At 33.2% G+C, this 20,958-nt stretch overlaps 2 protein-coding genes across 2 annotated transcripts; one reads left to right on the top strand and one right to left on the bottom strand.

Annotated features, from left to right (window-relative positions):
* The first annotated feature begins 7,727 nt into the window (after positions 1 to 7,727).
* Positions 7,728 to 8,904, top strand: LOC118049367 (LOB domain-containing protein 29). The gene is made up of 2 exons (XM_035059354.2): positions 7,728 to 8,133; positions 8,249 to 8,904. Exons 1-2 carry the CDS (start codon positions 7,855 to 7,857, stop codon positions 8,639 to 8,641), a joined length of 672 nt encoding a protein of 223 aa, XP_034915245.1. The 5' UTR covers positions 7,728 to 7,854; the 3' UTR covers positions 8,642 to 8,904.
* Positions 8,905 to 16,872: 7,968 nt separating this feature from the next.
* LOC118049418 (LOB domain-containing protein 16) lies at positions 16,873 to 18,526 on the bottom strand. The gene is made up of 2 exons (XM_035059416.2): positions 18,023 to 18,526; positions 16,873 to 17,553 (listed from the first exon to the last, which is right to left on the bottom strand). The coding sequence occupies exons 1-2, from the start codon at positions 18,317 to 18,319 to the stop codon at positions 17,203 to 17,205; spliced, it is 648 nt and encodes a 215-aa protein (XP_034915307.1). The 5' UTR covers positions 18,320 to 18,526; the 3' UTR covers positions 16,873 to 17,202.
* Positions 18,527 to 20,958: the final 2,432 nt, after the last annotated feature.

A 20,958-nucleotide genomic window follows, 5' to 3' on the forward strand; every position in this document is an offset into this window, starting at 1 on the left:
ATTAAGTTAAATTATAGAGATTAGCAAGTGCTCCTTGTGTTTTTATATACATATTCCCTAACATTGTAGCTTATACGTTTTCCTTTACTTAAATAACTTACATATGCATGTGGTAGAATGTGATAAGAATTTACAATGCAAATTACTGCATGTGTATATAGTAAGATTTGTGAGCAAAGTAATATTGGGAGGTTTTTTTTATCTATTTACGTGTAAGCACCTCTCATACGTAAGGATTTTTTAAAAAAATTAATTCGACCACAATCACCATCAGAACTTTACATGATGGATTGTTCCATCAATGTTTAGAAACTAATTTTATATAAAAAAAAACATTTACCAACATAATCTTAGATGGTTATTGTTTATCAAAAAAACTTATTATTGATGATTTTTATTATGTCGGCATTTTGTTATTAATATAAACACCAGTTGTTTTATAGATTGAAAAGGCATATCAATAAAAAAAATTTACCGACATCATTCCATCAATAATTCTATCCAATGAATATATGATATCACTGATAGAGAAAACTGCTTGTAATTCCATTAATAATTCATTTTATATTATTGACGGATTGAAACCGTTGGTAATTGCATATTGCTAGTGGCAAGGTCATGTAATTTCCTTTCAAACTCTCTGCAATAACTCTTTGAGAGATTTAATCCATCGATGATTATGTTTGTAATAATGAATGTTATTTCATGTAGGTTTTTTTTTTTTTAACTCTCTGAACTTTTCGACGAAATTAGTCCTTCAATAATTATGTCCATAATTTCTTTAATATCTTTTTTTTAAAAATCAAATAAACAAACTAGAAAATTTTTTTAAAGAAATAATTCTAAAATAAAAAACCAAATATTTATTAAAAATTTAAAAAGTATTAGTTTAAATACAATTCATTTAAAGGACATGAGCTAAAAGAGGAGAAGCAGACAAATCTTTGTTTGGACCAGACGAGCATTGAGAGGGACAACATGTATCATTCATGTTTGATAACAACTCCATATATAATCATCTAAGTTCAGTAATTTCAGCACTAAATCGTTGTTATATCCCAACAACAAGTTAGGCTTTCTAAAGCTGAATTTGTTGTTATACAATCTGTGCAAAGACATAATTGGGCTGAGTAATTAAAATCTGTGCAAAGATTATTTGACTAGTCTTGGAACTTTCATTTCATTCATGTCTTGTAAGCTGCTTAGTTCTCGATTTGATTTTTTTTTTTTTTATGCATTGTCGGTCCAAAATTAATTATATAACGCTGTCCTACCAAACTTGCCGGTGTGTTTTTGGGTGACCTTTACTTTAACGTTTTGCAGCATCTGGCCTCTACTCAAAATTTCATAAGGTACTATTGCTCCTATATGGTAAACTTCACCTCTACCCATATATTCACCAATATTCCACCTTCTTCTTTATAATTTATATTTAGATTAGTGACACGCAATATATGGGTCTAATGAAGCTATTTGACCAAATATTTTTAGAATTATTCAAGTGCTAAGTTTAAATATACATGAGTCTAGTGCTTGTCAGATCCAACAATCTTGAGCTTAGTCAAACACCGAGCTTAAATATTAACCATTTTAGTTAGAGAAAATTATTTAGATTATTATAACCAATAAATTAATTGATTGTCCAAGATGCAAGCTTTGCTTTCAAGCTATTTTTTGTTCTCACCATTATATTTCATAATTTTTTTCTATGAAAAAAAAGTAAAATTCAAACATTTTTAAATTATAAGAGTAAAAGCCATGGTGATAGAAGTGGAACGCTGGTGAATTATGAGGACAAATATACAATATATATATATAAAGAATCAAAATCACCACTCGTGCGGCGTGTCAGCACCAGGATCAAGGGATGGATGGCATCGGTGAATGCGTGTATATTCTATGGGGCACGTGCACAGCAATCCCGAGGAATCGACCAAATTCATCTTTATTACACTCCTGTTTTTTTTATTTAATTTTATTTAACTTGGTAGGGGTGGCAGTGTTTGCTTCACCAAAGACTATATATTATATAATTCAATTTTGAAGGAGAAAAGTTTTCATCACATGAGAGTTCGGCAAGTCCCTTGCTGGGATCATTTTCGAATAACAACAAAATAGAAGTCCTTGTGCTTTAAAAAATAATATTTGTGCTTGTATTATTTAATATGACAAACAAACTACTGTTGAATAAACTCATGGGGTAAGTTAGATGGTCAAGAAAATATATTTTTTCTTTTTTGAAATTAGAATCATATTATATCAAATCATTCATTAATTAATTAGAAAAAAAATATATTTATTTTTATCTGCATATTTTTAAGTACAGTACATTAATCCATGACATTAAATCATATATTTAACGTTACGAATCAAGACTTCCGCTAATGGGGGCCTAGAGAGTAACATTTTTATTTTGGGGAGTCATTTTCACATGGCTCTTCTGAAAACATTTTACAGAATAAGAGAGATTTTGAAAAATTTTTAAAACCTGGCCCTGGCATTTCCTAGCTCAAACTCGTCCTTTTATATATATATATATATATATATATATATATATATATATATATATAAGTAGAAGCATAATTAACAACACCTGTTAAGACTAGTTAATATAAATAAAAATATGCATAACATAATGGCAATAAATATAAAAAATCACCACGAGTTGTGATTCTATAAACCCACAAAAACATCCAAAATTGAACACGCCATGATCTAAGAAGGCAATCAGATTCAAGTCACAAAATCACGCGCAAAACATGGTAGAAAGATAAAGAGTCAAACTATGAGAAGAAATGAGATTTCAGGATAAGAAGTTCATGAAATCTTCATGGTTTAATAGAATGGTTAATCAATCGATTTATCACAGAAACAAAATAAGATTCAAAAATGAAATTTCTCCAAAAACAATTCTTTTTTTTTTTTTTTTTTTTTTTTTGAGTCGAACCCAGGCAACTGAGGAGACTTCTGAGCCGCTGGGACCTCCCGCTCATACCGCAAACCCCTTTGTATACCTTCCTGCCATGTTCTGGGCTTGCAGGGTGTTCAGTTAGGCCCTGGGATTATCGTGGTGCGCGCAAGCTGGCCGACACCCTAGGTTAATCAAAAAAAAAAAAAAAAACAATTCTTGATAGAGTGAGTGGATGTGTAAACAATTGAATTATATCCATTTAAATTTGGTAAAAATGGATGTAACATATAGCTAGCTTAACTAGGAAAGCCAATAATTCTCTTTGTAAGAAATAAAATAATAATTAAGTACATAATTTAATTATTCATTATAAAGAACCATCAAAATCTAAAAATTTAATTATAAAAGAAATTTTATATGTATACTTGGAATGATCAATGAAAAAAAATCCATCTGAAAGCTTAAGTTACTCTTGGAATGATGAAGAATTTATATTATATAAAACACACACACTTGGAATGATAACCAACGATTGATGAAAAGGGAGGACTAGCTAGTATATATACAATGAGCCTGAACACAATGAGCCTTTCAATTAAGAACCAAAAAAAAAAAAAAAAAAAGGAAGAAAAAAAAAGGGGTCATGCATCGACGACAATTCCCTAATGATTTTTTACTGTTTATGGTTACAAGCTGAAGTCATGTATTTCACCATGGAGCTCACAACTCAACTAGAAGAATATCTATATAAATTCTTCCATCCTTCGAGTAGGAATAAAAAATGATAAAGAAGGTGAAAAAAAGAAGAAGAAATAGGCTCTAGTAGTTAAGAAGCTACCCGCCTCAGTTCTTTAGGCCTTCAGGTAGCTAAAGGAGGGGTGCTTTAATATCGAACTAAGCCCCTTTTTGGTATTTCATATTCCGGTTAAAGATATAAAAAATTATTTTATGTATTTTAATGTGTTTTCAAGTTAAAAGCATCATAGAAACAACTTCAAAACAAAGCATTATTATTATTATTATTATTATTATTATTATTATTATTTTTCTTTGGGAATTGGGGAAGGAGAGAATGGAGGAGGTGGAAGATATTGAAGCAGTATATACAGAGAGATAGGTTTTATTTTTTGGAAAAAGTAATGCAAACAAGGGAGCCTTTGGAATGCTAAAAGGTCTGCCAGGAGTTTTTCTTGTAATTTTAAATTCTGGATTCAAAGACTAGACAAAGTTTATAGCGATGAGTTCATGGTGTGCTGCTTTTAAGATTAGTTGAACCCCTCCTACATTATTGTCTTAAAGGAGAGACTATGTGAATATAATAATTCCATAAATTAATTTAGCATGCCTTCTTGTCTCCAAGATCACTCTCCCTTTTCTTGCTCAAGTGGCCAACAAGTACACATGGATTGATAGCCCATTTCCCATGGTGGGATTAATGGCTGCCAATGAGGTCGACGCCATGCAAAAACCCAGCTGAAACGCCCAGCTGTGTCGTCTTCCAGCAGTGGTCCATACGATTTATACCCTTGTCTGCCTTGAACGTTCCATTGTGGAGAATTAATTGTTGCAATTTTATACTGTATGATGCGCTATGGAGGTATTTAATTTGTTTTATTTGAAGGTCACTTTTGAGCATCCCATCAATCGGGCAATGTAGAGCCCTTATTAAGACATAATAAGCGCACATTATGATCAACTTGTAGGACATTAATCACTATCATCCAAGACAAAAAACATTAGGGAAGGAATTGAACAAAAATTAATAATATTATCATCTTAATTTATTTGTCAGTTTGTGAGGAGTGCTTGATTTTTGGAAGTGATCACATGTTATCATCAAACGTTCAAGTCATTTTATATTGTTAATTACGAACATCTAATTCATTAATTACATGATTAATCACAAATCTAGAGCTTAAACACTCTATTGAACAAATGATTACAAACTTAATATACACATACATAGTTGAATTGAAAAAAAATCACCTATCGGATACATCATTATAGTTTAATCTAATGTACTCACTAATAAAACACATATATGATCTTCACAATTCTACATGAAAAAAAAATATATGATCATTTTTTCAATAGTATCAACTCAACTCTGTTTCCTTCATAATTAATTCCCTAAATGAATTTCAATGGGTTTGAGTTAAATATTGTACCTAAAACCACCACTACCATATGAGGAGAAATCATAACTCATGGGTCTTTTGTAATGCGGCTCAACTATTTTTAATATATTTTCCAAATTAATTTTTGCATGAAAAAGATTAAATTAATATTTTTTAAAAGGATTTTTGATATATTTTATGTCACATTACCAAAAAAAAAAAAAAAAACTGTAAAGTGACGGACTCGTGCCTAGAAAGGTTAATTATGAGGAGGGAAGACAATATAATGTTCACTGTATAGTTCAAAAAGCTTTGCCGTAGCATACATACATACATTATGGTATTAATTCTGCACAGTTGTTAAGCCATTATTAACTCGGAAGTGGCTAAGAGCATCTGATAAGCAATAAGTTGCAGAGAGATATTACAAATAATTCACTTCCTTCAATTACAGTATAGGTTAGTTCTAAAAGAGTGCCTTAACATCAGAGGGGAGGGGTGGGGTGGGGTGGGGTGGGGGTGTTGTTAAGCTAGCTAGGGTGTCATTATTATTAGGGTTGGATGTGGGGCCTATGTGCACATTTGGGAAAGGGCTACATGTTGGTGCCTATGTGTGACAGAAGAAAGTGACTGAAAGTGATTAATGATTATATATATATGAGATTAGTTAATGATAATAGTACAGTATTGCTCGACAAGCTGTGCTTAAACAAATCGGAGACTGTAAAGGGGAAGCCTTCTCTCTCTCTCTACTATTTGCTCTTCACTTATAGGCAAGTGTTCTATTCCAGTGTCACTATCTCTTGTTTCTTTCATTCTTGGAATATATGCTCCTCTTCTTGTTCCTCCACGGTCTGATTATCTGTACTTAATCAGTGTTAAGAATCCCTTAATCACAATCCACCAATTAATGTTTTCCCTAATAACAATATTTGTTTCCCTAATGGATCTGGTTTGAGTCATCTTGAGCCACCTACCTGTCGAAGTTCTCAACCTTAACTTAATATTGAAACATTGCCAGAAAAAAAAAAAAAAAAAAACTATTGAAAATTGTTCATTATCGATCATTTCTATGTCAAGAAGTTAGAGTACCATTGCTAGCTTACTATTAACTTGTCTCGTTTAATCACTCGGTTTGGTCAGCTATCCTCCTCGATGCATTTGGTCAGCAAGTTGTTGTTATATTCCAAATAATTAATTACATGTTGTACAGCAAGATTAGACCCTAATTATAATTTGATTGTACCCTCTTAATCTTAAAATGATCTTTTTAAGAACCAAGAGAAGTCACGAGTACTCCAAGTTGTATAAAAAAAATGAAATTCTCGAGCCAAAGATGTTGCTAAGACAAAAAGATTAGGCCGCCCAAGTCACCCATTATGATCATGATGATTTTACCAGGAGCATTATTTCCTTATCTTTTGCTTTTTGAAAATATATGTCCTTGCTTCGTAACTATATATTTTATAGTTTTATGAACTCAATAAGAGAATCGATCGAATAACAGCCAATCATTACAGCTAACATTCTATTTAATTTGAACTTCTTAGTAATGTTTAGTTTGCGTTCTATCCAACATTTTGGCTTTAATCTCCTTTTCTGTGGTGAGATAAATATTCTGCACATTACTAATATTTTTACTGATCAATATTGTTTTCTAGCTTGATATTTTTTCCTGATAAATTAAAATGTACTTGCCTGATTGGCTAGAATATGTGTCGGAACTTTTTATATGGGACTGGTTTTGTTTTGTTTTTGGGTAGATAGAAGCTAGATCAGCATGACCTGTTAAACTCAATCAAGCCAACGAACATCTGTTATGGGATTCTGGTTCCAAGCATGTTCAGCTACCTTAACTAACTCGAACCCGACTCTATCTTGGTTCGTACAGATAATTTGATTTCTGCGGGAGGCATGCACATGCTATGATATTCCAACCTGAACATATATTAAGAAGTCCAAGTGTTCTTCACATGTTAGGAAGCTTCGCCTGGACCGCCGATGCTGGTGATTTTGTTTCTTTTCGGACTAAAAGTGTTGATTCTTGACTCTCATGTCATGCAGAGTTGCAAAATTAACTTTGTTTCTCCACATGCTTAAAAGCACTCATGGAATACGGACAGCACTTGATTTATTTTCATTCTATAGAAATCAGATTGCAAAGGAGAATATTTGAAGTTCCAAGATCAATTATCATGAAGAAATTAAAATCCAAGGGAAAATCTCAGTGTATCTGATTAATTAAAACATATGTAATCAATGTATTATATAAGAGCTTAGCCTAAAATTACTGCAATTAAGATGCATGGTGTTGGTTAACTTGGTGTAAGACCGAAACTACCATGGGAAAGTGAGAAGAATTTAGTGATTATACTAGAGCATCGCTAGAGGAAATGAGCATAATTAACTTCGTTGCTGATTGTCTAGTCAGATCCTCTGTTTTTCCAGGTCACAGTATCCAATTTCACCTGGAAATTGTGCATAAGGACCACATTTAATGAAATTTAAGCTCCAATAGATCATCAAGCAAATAGAAATGGGTTTGGTTTCTGCTAGCTCTTTTGTCATGTAAGGGTGTTTAAAGGAATCTCATTTGAGGGTATAAAAAATTTAAGATCGAAAGGTGGAATATGGGGTTTTTTAAGGGAAAAAATAATCATTTATGTAGCCCATTAAGGGGACCGGTCGTAGTTAATTATTGATTATTATATGATTCACCCCTTCCTCCTCGAGTGTTTATAAGCATATATGGTGGTAATGCTTGCACAAAGCTAAGACCTAGAAACACAAAAACATCAAAACCCACCTTTGCCTAAAATTATAAAGATGACAGGTTCTGGTTCACCTTGTGGAGCTTGCAAATTCTTGAGAAGAAAATGTGTGAGGGGTTGTGTTTTTGCACCTTATTTCTGCCATGATCAAGGAGCTCAACATTTTGCAGCAATCCACAAAGTTTTTGGTGCAAGCAATGTGTCAAAGCTGCTTGCTCACCTTCCTGTAAGTGATCGTAGTGAAGCCGCAGTCACAATCTCATATGAAGCTCAAGCCAGGCTTCAAGATCCCATTTATGGCTGTGTTTCTCACATTTTTGCTCTTCAACAACAGGTTCGGTACCCTTTGAACTTGTCAATGTTATTTTAATTGATTGTTGAAACCCTAATTAAATCCTTCTTTCCCATCATTTATTAAAATTTCTTTTCTCTTTCTCAAAACTTTGCAGGTTGTCAATCTTCAGGCACAGCTGGCTTCTCTCAAGGAACAAGCAGCTCAAAGCTTTCAAAATGGCTCTGCCACCACAAACCCTAATGACAAGTGCTATGGAAAACCTTCTTATCCACAGGAACTTCAAAGCTGGTTCCAATCAGAAAATTCAAGCACAGTGCCGCAATTGAATCCAAATAACCTCACCAATAACATGCCATACTGTGAAAATGGGATCATGGATCCAAACTCCATGGGAAATTATGGAAATTCATCAAGTTCATTTGATAGCTTTGAAGAGGCATCTCATTCCATGTCATCCTTTGACATGCAAACAGACAACTTGCAATGGACTTACCAACATGCTGATGATCTTCAGTCAATGGCCTTTGGCTATACTCAACATTCATGAAGAGATTGGCGAAGGCGCAGGAGATTTATAATTGGTGAAGACAGATTATTGTCAATTTTGCTATTGCTGCTGCATACATTGAAATATGCACCTTTGTTGCTATAAACAAAAGCTAGCTAGGACCCTAGAATTGTTCATACAATCAGAAACCCTAAATCCTCCCTACTATATCCTTTTCTTTAATCCAGTGCAATCTTGGATAATGGTATAATAATAGTGGGATTCTCTGAAAGAAGTTAAGAAATTCTGGTTTTATTTCTTGCTGATTTTCCTTGTTTATGGACCTAATGAAGACCTAGATTTCTGACCTAATAATGACAGTTTCCTAGTCTCCTTTTTTTACACTTTCCCTTGGTAAACCTAATCATATTCAGTGGGAAAAAAGCTCCCATGTGGTCTAAATTAGTGAACATTTTATCTTATAAAATGAAGAAAAAATAATCAATAACTCATTGCAGAATATATTCATGATTTAGGCCTTCAATTAATACAAGACTCTGTGTTTCCAGGAGAATAGCATGGATAGTAGTCCGATACCTCCATAGTTGAAAACCTGGTCCTGTTCTCAAGAAATGGATAAGATGCTTGTAGTAGATTGGAATCTGAGCGTTGAACCTGCATAGTTTAGCTCACATATAAACTATACAGAGCTTTCCGAGCATGACTCCACTATTTCCTGAGGTTTGCTTGCTTTGCCAGTGTCTTTGATTATTACAGTATATGTTATTTTTATGTGACCATTCTTTTACGAGATTATGAAACATAAATGGCTGAAAGCTGGCTGAAGAAAACTTGATCTTATCGAAACAAATTATGCGTTCATGCCTCGAATTCGGAGTGCCTCATTTTCATAAGCATAAATGATCCCGAGAAAATAAAATATTCCCTTCACCTTTCTTAGGTCATTGGGAGTCAGCCTACTTGGTCTTCATACTGTCTCATTTTTCATGTTTTGTTTCCCAATGTTTGTTGATTCCTTGCCAAATGCATTTACATGAGGTATGAACACACACATTGTCCAAAAAGATAAGAATTTGCTATTAATATTAATTCGTACGTTCTTATGTCTCCTAACTACTCCTATCAGCATCTTTTCCCTCTTCAGTACCACTGTTAGTTAACAATTTGAGCTCGATATTCCAAATATGACCAATGATATTAGCCTTGTTAGATGTGATCCTCGGGATAGTTTCGAATTAAAAAGCTGCTCGTGCACCTTGGTTCGTTTAAAGATATCTATGCTTCTATAGGAACTTGCTTTTTGTTGTATATGCTCGGTGCAATGACTACATTGAGTCTCTTCTTTTGAAAGTTGAAACCGATGATGCATGCGATTCCTTGTTACATACATTGGTTAATTTAGTATAAGAACTTGGTGTAACAAAGACTGAAAATTTGAGAATTGTATTGGCTAAATCCACATAACTGACACTTGTTTTAGTCACTGGCTGATGAATTTGATATTAGAACTTCGAGTCCTTTTCAAGTGAATGTATCATAAATTATATTGAATTTCAGGGTTAATTTGCTCTGCTTGCTAGACAAAGTTGAAAGAATCTCCTACTTCGATTTATCAGAACCTCATACATTGATTCATGATCTTGCTTCTTCATCATGGAAGATGAATGAAGTTTAAACTGGATATATATGTTGAGGAGCAGAACATTTCCATGCTCCATCCTTTGTCAAAGCATCTTCGTGTTGGTGGAACGACTTAAGTTGTAATCAATGAGCGTAAAGCGCATACTTCATGAAACTATATATATAGATAGATAGATAGATAGATAGATAGATAGTAACTAACGCACGCACGCACATGTACACTTGATGAAGCACTATTGGAGAATGAGCAATGTGGGATGATCCAAGTTTGATGTTAAGCCTGAAACTAATCAATGAAATGCTTGATTTAGTGCTAGTTCTTTGAATGCTTAATCATCTGTATTTCTCCATTTCTTGACAAAGGACAGTGGATATATAATATATCTGAATATTATATGCATATCGATCATATAAACACTGTTATTTGTATGTTTCTGATCCGTGGTTGTTATCCTGTAAGGGATTTAAGTGTATTAACTCGTGTATGAGATTAATTATTAGAATATGTGGGATCCTTCAACTTCGGTTGATAATTAATTTAATTGAGAATATCTTGCTTCTGTTTCTGCATCCAATAACGAGCACAAGATCAACATGGTAGAGAAAATTAAGGTCGTGACTTTAAGCCTATTCTTGGTGAGAAATGATCCCATACATTTGGTTCATATTTACTAGATTTTATTACAGATGTGATACAAGCTATCTATGTTGTCCGAATTCTTACAAACTGGGTTGGTTTAATAACAATTAAGAAGAAATTAAATGGTTGTTCATAACTTAAAGGGCATATCATTAATTCTCCAAAACCCTGGTAATTAAGTGTTTGAAAAGTTAGGTTCATTATTTTTTATATATTTGAGTCACTCTTCTTCTAAAAATTTATTTTTCCGGAAGGGCATTAACATTGAAGATTCTTAGATTGATTTTTATTTTTTTGGGTTGTGAATTGAGAAGTTCCATGGCAAATTTTTATTGGAATTAATCTTTAATAGCAGTCAAGCGATAAAGGAGTGATCAATCGGGGTGTGAGGACATCCCTTGTTTGAATCTTGCCCTCTTGCATTTCTAACCCACACACAAAGTGTATGATTTCTAGTAGACTTTGTATTAGTAGGCTCTTCCTCATGAAAAAAAAAAATTTTTTTCCTGAAAATAGCTACTCACCAATGGATAGCGTTCCGAAATATGTCCAAGATATTAAAAAAAAAAAATCCCTTTAATAATAGTTATAAGCTTCACAACCCAATGTGTAGTATAAAGAGTAGTTCACTTGATCAAATTTAGTCCAACCCAATAAATAAATTCTTATAAACCCTTTTTTTCTCTTTTTTAGTTTTTTATATTTTTTTTAAGTCGATTTGCAACAGATTCAGGACTCCCGAAGAGCATATAACCATTAAACACGGTCGCTTTTCAACTTAATATTAATTTTTAATTGTTTTTTTTATATACCAAGACGTATTTTCAGGATTTGTTTAACTTTAAATACACATTTTAAAATTAATTAGTTAATTAATTATTTTTGTTAGATTATAAAGATAGAGATTAATTTATAATTGAGTCCAATAATTCTGGCCAACATAAATTATAAGCGGTGATAATTTTGTGTCTTGACCACAAAAAAAGGAAAGAAAATGCAGTTTCAACTTGCATGAGAGGCCATGTTCTTCCATCGAAATCAATACGTCATTGACCCCACAATCAAACGGCTAAGTTTGAACATGCGTGCAAATTCTCCTAGTCAACACTTTGGTACTCTTTCTTTATTTTTATTTATTTTTCTCCCCAGCCATTTATTTGATCTTTCTGTTCCCCTTTGTCTTCTTTCTATTTGTTTAATAATTTGTGTATTTCTTTGGAGTAAATTGAAAACATCACGAACACTTGTCTGGCTGTCATGTGAATGAAAATTGCTTTACAACAAGCCAGTTGTACCATAAATTCCTTTTCGTTTTCTTAGGGTAACACAATTTTTATTTTTTTTGAATGGAGTAGATGCATGGTCCACTCCTCATACCCTTCTGAAAATCTAGCCAGCTTGATAATTTTATGGTGCATTTATTTTTTATTATTATCTTCTTAGAAGGTTAGACCCTTGCACTAAACCATGGAGTATAATTATTTCCCTTTATATATATATATATAAATGATGATTAACACCATCAAAATCTTAATTTATCTCAAGTTGTTCTGGTCTACATGATAAGTGATTATTAATTGACCAATTAAATTTAGCAAGAGCCCACTTTCGAATTTCCCATATTAATACCATGTCTTCTCTGCCTCGCAGACCTGTGAATCAAACAGAACACCTGACTCAAAATTTTGTCCACAGCTAGGGAATCCTCTAAATAATTTTGCACTATATATATATTTGGACAGAGACAAAAATAATGCTGGTAGGAACAAGTGTTTGTCACGGTTCCAACACCATTAGCATGCGCTCCTCCCCTTTAAGAAGAGACCATTGAAAAGAAGAGAGACCACATAGCTTCTTTTCTCTTTTGATCTCTTTAATTAAATTCATTGGCTGTGTTCACTAAAGTCGAGTCCCTGTTTCTTGTCTTCTCCTTTTAGGTTCTCAGACAATGAACTTTCTCGAGACACATCTCTTCCGAGAGCCCACAATATTCTACCAATTAATATCCATCTAATTAATTAATGGGATCGATGGATACCTTTGGAATAATATGATTATCACTTTCTCAAGTGCAATTAATGGAGTCCAATAGAGGAATGTATAATAACAGATTCTACTTCTGTTCTCTCCTTTTTGTTTGTGTTCGACTGTCCAATTGTAAAGACTGGCTGTGAAAGTTGTTAGTCGATGCTTGACTTGAGATGGTTATAACTTATAATATACACTTCTATATTATACATATATATATCATGGTCATGGGCTCGAAGAACCTGGGATTTTATTAATATTATCCAATGCCGCTTGACTGAGTAAGGTTATCGATTCTTTTTGAACACTTTGTTGCAGAGATGCAGAGGATAAGGATAGTTAAGTGCAACACTCGTTACCCTTTCTTCTTCGCTGGAACCCCAATTTTTGACCTGTACCCACAATTCGATAAAGGGAGGGGGATCATTAGAATTCTGGAAAATGTGAAAATAGGCCTTCAAGTACAGCAAAGTACCTTCAAGACAAGCAAGCATAACAAAGGACCTTACAGAAAGGACATATGCATCCCAAGAAAGAAGGATTGGAGGTGATGGTCTTTCCAATCTTGCTAATGAAGTCTTTTCGAGTAAATTTAATTGGACCACTCGCCTCTCTTACAACCAATCTTGCTAATGAAAGGGTTCATTTCCCCTCTTTCATACTTATTCCTTGAAAACAATTCTTTTTTTAAATCCAATCCAGACAATGATCCAGGTAAGCTATTGAATCACCGGTGATTGGTCGAAACAATGGTTCATTGTAGAGTTATTGTATTATTATCTAAAATATTTTAGAACCCTGACACCTCTATCTAAAAGCTCTCCGTGGTAAGAGCTTGGGACCAAGAGGTTTGCTTCCTCTGTGGTCTTAGATTCGAGTCCTGAGTTGCTCATATGATGGCCACTGGAGGCTTACATGATCGTTAACTTCAGGGCCCGTGGGATTAGTCGAGGTGCACGCAAGCTGGCCCAGACACCTACGTTAAACTAAAAAAAAGCTCTGCAGGATCTGCCTATAAAAAAAGAGGCAATCAGAAGAGGGAAGAAATTTTAGTGAAAGTTTAGTAATTCTATCAAATTCATGATTTCAAGGATTCAATTTATTTTTATTAGGTTGGAGAGAAGAAAAAAGAAAGGTATCAATATAAATTTATTTTTTATTTGGAGATTTCAAGCTTGAAAGATATATTCTTGCAAACTTTCAATTTATTTTTATTAGATCTGGAGAGAAGAAAAAAAAAAGGCATCAATAGAAATCCATTTTTTATTTGGAGATTTCAAGCTTGAAAGATATATTTTTGTAAATTTTGAAGGTGGAATTCATGAGACCTGCTGGGTTGATTTATATTGTTTAAATGCAATGTTTTGACATGTTAATAATTGCTTTAATACACCATATTTACATCTGAGTTTGATTTGAAATTTATCAAATATGTTAGCAAGGTTGATGCTCTTTTGTTCTTGCATGTTTTTAGGTTTTGGAGTTTTATTTAATTAGTACTGGTTGAAGGTTTAGGAAAACATTTTGAATCCAAATTGCATAAATATGCTGGTTGTTTTAGTTTGATAGTTTTGGAACTTGAAGTTTTTTGCATGTTTATGATGATTTGTTGTTTTTGTTAGTTCTTTTTTATTCAAGTATTCTAAGTTATGATAACGTGGGTTGTTGAGGCCAAAAAAGTTAGGTTTGGAGTCAAACATCAATAACATGGTTTTATGGGTTTTAATTTCAATTTTTAGTTTTAAATTGAAACCCATTTTTCATAAAATCATGATGTTTGAGGAATATTCAAAGCAAACTAACACTCAATTCTTGATCTATGCTTGATTACGACTAAAAAATTGCTTTTTATTTCTTAAAATTTGGTTTAGTTTGATGTTAACATTGTTGGGTTTAATTTTGAGTGTTCTTTGTATTCATACTTTTTGTGTTTGATCTTTTTTTTTTTAGAAATTTTTAATTTTTATGTTTTTATTTATGTTGAATCTTGTTTTGAGTTTGGATCTTTACTTTGGTTTGTTTCTAGGTTAACTCGGTTAGGTAAACCCTAATCAAGTTAGTCCATTCAGGTCAATCTAACCAGTTCAAAACTGGGCCAATCATTAGACCCTGCTTTGTTTGCCTTTTTTTTTTTTTGTTAAGGTTTTTTGGTTTAAGGATGTGTTTAGCAAACACCTTTTGGGCTTGTTTTGAATAGTTTTATTTCAAGAAAAATTAGATTTTTGCCAAACATGGCCTTACAAAAATACAAAAAAAATAATATAATAAAAAATATATATATCTTTTTTTGTATGTTACATATGGCCAAGTCTCTCATAAATATAAAAAAACATATTTTTCCCAAAAAAATATATATACATGGTGTGTTTTAGTGTGTGTGTGTGTATTTGCATTCAGTTTAAATTTAATAATCAGTTTATTAAATTCGTGAAAACTTGGCCAATATTTTAATAACCCCTGAAACCATTAATTCATGGAATTAATGATCAATATTCTGGTATAAATATTGAACTTACAAGTAAGATGATATTTAAATACCAGGAGTTGATCAATAAATTCTTATAATTATTTTAAATATTCATAAATTTTAAATTGGGAGAATTTTTTATCGCAATATACAAATTACAAAAAACATTTATATAAGAATTCAAATAGGATACACGAGCCCATAATAATTTAAAATGTTCGATTTATTCACAAGAATAAATTCTCATCCTAAGTCATAAATAGATTATCGGTTAGAAACTCATCAAAATATTTAAACCATATTTAAATCACATAATAGAGTTTACCTCAAATAGGATATAGTAGGATGTTAATATTTTTTCTAATCACAATCAGTTTCTTACCTTTAGAATTTCTGATAAAACCAGTATATTTGAGTTTACTAATAATCCTGAACCAAATAACTAAGAAGCAATTCTTTAATCCCCGCACGTACAGTATCAACAACTATCATGACACCATCATTATTGCTTTAAAAAAGGAATACAAATACACTTTCAAGTTTGATGGATGGAATTCCTTTTCCTCCTCCTCCTTTAGCACCATGATTTGAAGAGAAATTGACATTTATATATAACGCAAATTTTCTCTCCCATTAAAGGCCCTTTCTATGTCTCTGGACGACGGGCTCTGGGCACACAACACGATATCAATATTGAAGCTGCAACAAACAAGTTCGGCAATGTCGTCTTCCCTCACAATAGTAATTAAATACATCCACTCAATGTACATGAATTAACAATTCATTTCTTGTTTTTTGGACAATGGCTTCGTTAATTTAGTTTGTTTTTTTAAAAAAATTTCATTATTTAAAGATTTTAGAGAGCAGAAACAACCCTCCATCTTCTTACTCGGTTAAACAAAACTTGTTAAAGCTAGCTACTTGATCATGATGTAGCCCAATGCATTCAATCAAGGGAACACTTTGTCTACATATATGGATACAAGGTCATAGATTATACGGACTAAAATCATAAAAGAGTATTTTTGTTAGGTAAACCTACTTATTAGGACATATAAACCCGAGACAAGTGGGTCCATTAAGGGTACTAACCACAAGGGTGCTTGCCTGTGCCCTTAACTACAATCACAGCATTCATCTCCTCTCTAATTACCAGATCCCCGTTTCTTGAGATGAAATTTTCCTAAGTTATAATTGGAATTGATGTAAGGGCAGCCGGAGCCAATAATCTTGACAGAGAATAAAGATAGCTTAACCTTGGGATTCCAACTACAAATTAATCTAAGAGTGTCATCTCTAGTTAACACCTATAATAGTGGTGGGTATGGTATGTTTTTTTGGCAAAAGACAACAGAGGGTTCAAATTTGTATCTATACACACCTTAATTTATCCCCCAACTTGATAGGTGAAGAATATAGAATATTTTCTCCAAATTATAATATTCATTGCAAGTAAAAGTAGAGAAGAAGAAGAAGAAGAAGAAGAAGAAGAAAGTAAAACAATTGAAAGTTGAGAATCCCATTATTGTTGCTCAGTGAAAACTAAATTATCTTCAGAAAGTAAGTTAACCACTCTAGCTAGCAATTAAATATTGGTAGTAGCTTATGAGAGGGACGGAGTTTCATTTTCAAGCTGTTACAACGTAATTTTGTGCTGGTTGAACAGAAGGGAAATTAAGGCCTCTACCAGGCTTTATGATGATCAAAACTGGAGTCTCTTTAGATGGGATCGATCTCAGTATATATACATGATTTTCCATTTGATGAGCTAGGATGCGCAGAAATTAAAGAAACATGATAATGTTCATGACGAATTACTGTTAATTAGTTCCTCATCATTCTAAGTGCCAGTGCTTGAAGCTCACCCAAGTCACTATTGTATGGTCTTTTGACCTTGGCAAAGGATTGGAATGCAAAGTCCTCTCCGCTTTTTATATCTTGCATATCCATCATCCCATGATCAATGTTGCTGTTGTTAAGGTCAACCGAATCAAGTGAGCTTTGTGGAGAGATTGGATTGATGTAAGTTTGATAAGATGGAAATGATGACACCCCAGAAATGTTATTTCCTTGCCACTGATGATGCGTATTCTCTACATTAATGCGTGTTGAATCGATTAGATTTTGTGCTAGTTGAGCCTTCACTTGCATCAACTGTGCTTGTAAGCATGCCACCTACAAAAGCATAAACAGTTACCAAAAATTAGAACTTCCTTAGCTTGTACACTGACACTATATCTGTAAAGATGAAACCTGCAGCTACATGATTTGAGGACCAAGGGCTCACAAGCAAGACCCTCTATCATCAACAGAGAGGGAAAAAAACTTGATGTGTTTTGGAAATAAGATTAATCCTCCCTTGCTAGCCTACGGAAAGAGTTGAACATAAACAAATAAAAAATCCTTAAAAACACAACATAATGCATTAGATTTCAGAGAAAATCATAAATCCTTTTGGAGATGAATAACCAGACTTCTAGAATCCCTTTTCCAAAAAAAAAACAGTCAAGAAGGAAAATTTTGTACTGTATACCTATATGATCCATGGTATATATGCTTGAAAAATATGCTAAAAAAAAGAAAGAAAAACATATATATATATATATAAATTGTGAGCAAGCAAGATACAAAGAATTCCACAAACCTGTTGCTGCAAGGAAAAAATATGTGCAACACATCCATAAACGGGGTCTCTGATCCTTGCTTGAGCTTCATAGGCAATAGTGACAACCGCCTCATAACGATCGGCAACCGGGACATGCAACAACAACTTGGACACATTACTAGCACCAAAAACCTTATGAATGGCTGCAAACCGAGCAGTCCCTTGTTCAGAGGAAAAATAAGGTGCAAAGATACAATCGGAGGCACATTTCCTCCGGAGAAACTTGCATGCTCCGCAAGGAGAACCGGTGCCAGTGCCAGTCACAGATGATGCCATGATGGGAGAAACAAAAGAAAGAAACAGAGAAGAAGAGAATCTTGAAGTTTTTTTAAAGGCACACGAACACACTAGGAAATGGTGCAAAAAAAACGAATGAGGCTAGTGTGTGTGTGGTCTGGTTGGCTAGGGGATCAAGTGAGGTGGGGGCTTTAGGAGTAAGGGACATAAAGGATCTCTTATAAGAGTAAATGGGAGACATCGAAGGCCACCATGTAGGGTTTTGAGGGAACATTTATCAATGGACTTATGCAATATGAGGCTTCTATTTTATGAACAAAGACCAACTCAATTAACATGATTTATACTCTAATACTGTCTTATGATTTGATTAATTAATATATTTAATATATAGTTTGCTTTTGAAATTTCTTACTGCTACTTTTCAAGTTTGATTTTTGGGACGTTTGATTGCTAAGTTTTTATTTTTCCGCCGAACGCCGCACCTGGGAACTGATGTTTTTGTCGCTTTGTGGCTGTGGTGTGAAACCTCCACCTTCCGGTGATTGTTCACCGACAACTAATCTAATAATTTAAGACATCGTGAGTGATTAGTTAAAGACTAATGTGTGTTGAAGGGACAAATTCATGATTACTTGTATGAGTTTCTAAATCTTAAAATTATTTTAATTCCATGATAAGTTACTCTAAATTTTAATAACTAAATTTTTATTCTAAACAATCTTAAATATGCATCCTCAAATCAGTCTGGTGTTTTTTAAAAATATAAATTAACTACAAGTAAATCAGGAATTTTACTTGGGGAATCAAACAGTGGAGACATTATTATTTTTTAACTGTCAGTTCATTGTCTTAAAAATAGTTATTTTAAGAGTTAAATATAAGCAAGTGGATATTTAAGTTTAATTTACTTACAGATTAAGGATTTATCTATAACCCCTTGGTGGCGTAGAGAAGCGAAGCTGACTTTTTGAGCCTTTGGAAACCTGAGCTCTCATGTCGATCATGTCATGGGATTAGTGCTCGCCTGCCTAAAGTGTGTTCAGTTCTAGAAAAGCTAACCGAAGTGGGGAGCCTTGCCCTCGTGCATAGGCTTCGATTTTATTACAAGAGACAGAACATGTGGCAATATATATATATATTAAAAAATATTTTTTATTTTTAAAAAATTATTTTAGATATTATAATATTAAAATGATTTAAAAATATTAAAAAATATATTAATTTAAAGCAAAAATAAAATAAAAAAAATAAAATTTTTTAAAAACATTTTTAAAATGCAAAAATAAACGAGGCTTCTTATCTTGGTTCAAGAAAGTTATGGCTTGAATTATGATTTTTTTTAGAAAAAACAAGAAGGAAAATAAATATAGCTTAGATTGGGGATTTGAAAACAATGTCTGGCTTGTCTGATATTCTTTTATCAACAAAAATAATATTTTCAGAATAGTTTTTTTATCAATTAAACTTAAATTTTATTTCTGAACAATTTTAGTACATTTTTTTTTATATCGAACTAATATGTTTAAAAATTTTAATTTCTTTAAATGTTAATTTTAAAATTCAAACTTGTAAAATTATAAAATTAAGAGAGCATACCAACCTCTTATGGGTGGCTAGGCCTCAGTACCACGGTGGTCCATGATCGATGTTGAGTCACAATTGCTTGCGAGTCCAAATATCCAAGAAATGGATTGTCTCGCTCTCAAGAAGGAAAAGGAAAAAAGATACAGAGTGGGGGGACTTTAATCGAGCTCCTTAAAAAGTATCTGTTCATGATTTTGAGTTTATTTAATGCATTTTCTTGGTGATATTTGGAGACTTGTCTTACCATTTCCATGGCTCTGGTCATGTTAACATGGCGATCACTCTCATACATAATTAAAGTGAAGCATGTTTTTTACAATGATTCACAGCTCAAGGTGTTGAACAAGACGTAAGTTTGTTGTGGAGAGAATATGCGAAGCATTACTGCCCCTTGCATCAGCATATGTGAAGGACCTTCAACGCATGAAGGTAACACATCCTCAGAACAACGAACCAGCAGTGGGGAGATGGGGAAGGTCATGGAAATGGTGCTAGGACCAGCCAGCCACGTCCCTCCTCTAAAACAACATAAATAAAATAGTGCGGCAATGGGACAGCTTAAAAGGCACGAAGGATTCGTCACCCTGGCATAGGAAAATGGCACTTTGAATAGAAAAGTGCAAGCACATATCATGTCTCTTACCTCAGCTTTACCACTGCATCACATCTTTTTTAAAAAAAAATTATTATTCAACATAGGAGTTCAGGTCAATTTGTGTATGCACTTCAATTAATCTCACAGGAATCTTGAAGTTAACGATCATATAAGCTTCCAATGACCATCATATAAGCAATCATGGGTCTTGAATTTAAAAACACAGAGGAAGCAAACCTTTTAATCCCAAACTCTTATCAGTAAACCGCCTCCTAAATGATTATTGCATCACATTTTCCCTCGCCAACCCGTTTCAGGCAGTTTGGGGATTGGCATGACAAATCTTTCCAGCTTCTGGTCTATCAACCATGACATAATCATCATTGATTTTGGAATCCCTTTGTAACATTATCCTTGCACATAGCACACATGCAAGCTTTGAAGGCTTAACCAACACACCGCCCTCCATTCCAACAGCTAAATCTCCCTCCCTCAA

This window comes from Populus alba, chromosome 2 (assembly GCF_005239225.2).
Source record: "Populus alba chromosome 2, ASM523922v2, whole genome shotgun sequence".
NCBI classification, from domain to species: Eukaryota; Viridiplantae; Streptophyta; class Magnoliopsida; order Malpighiales; family Salicaceae; genus Populus; species Populus alba.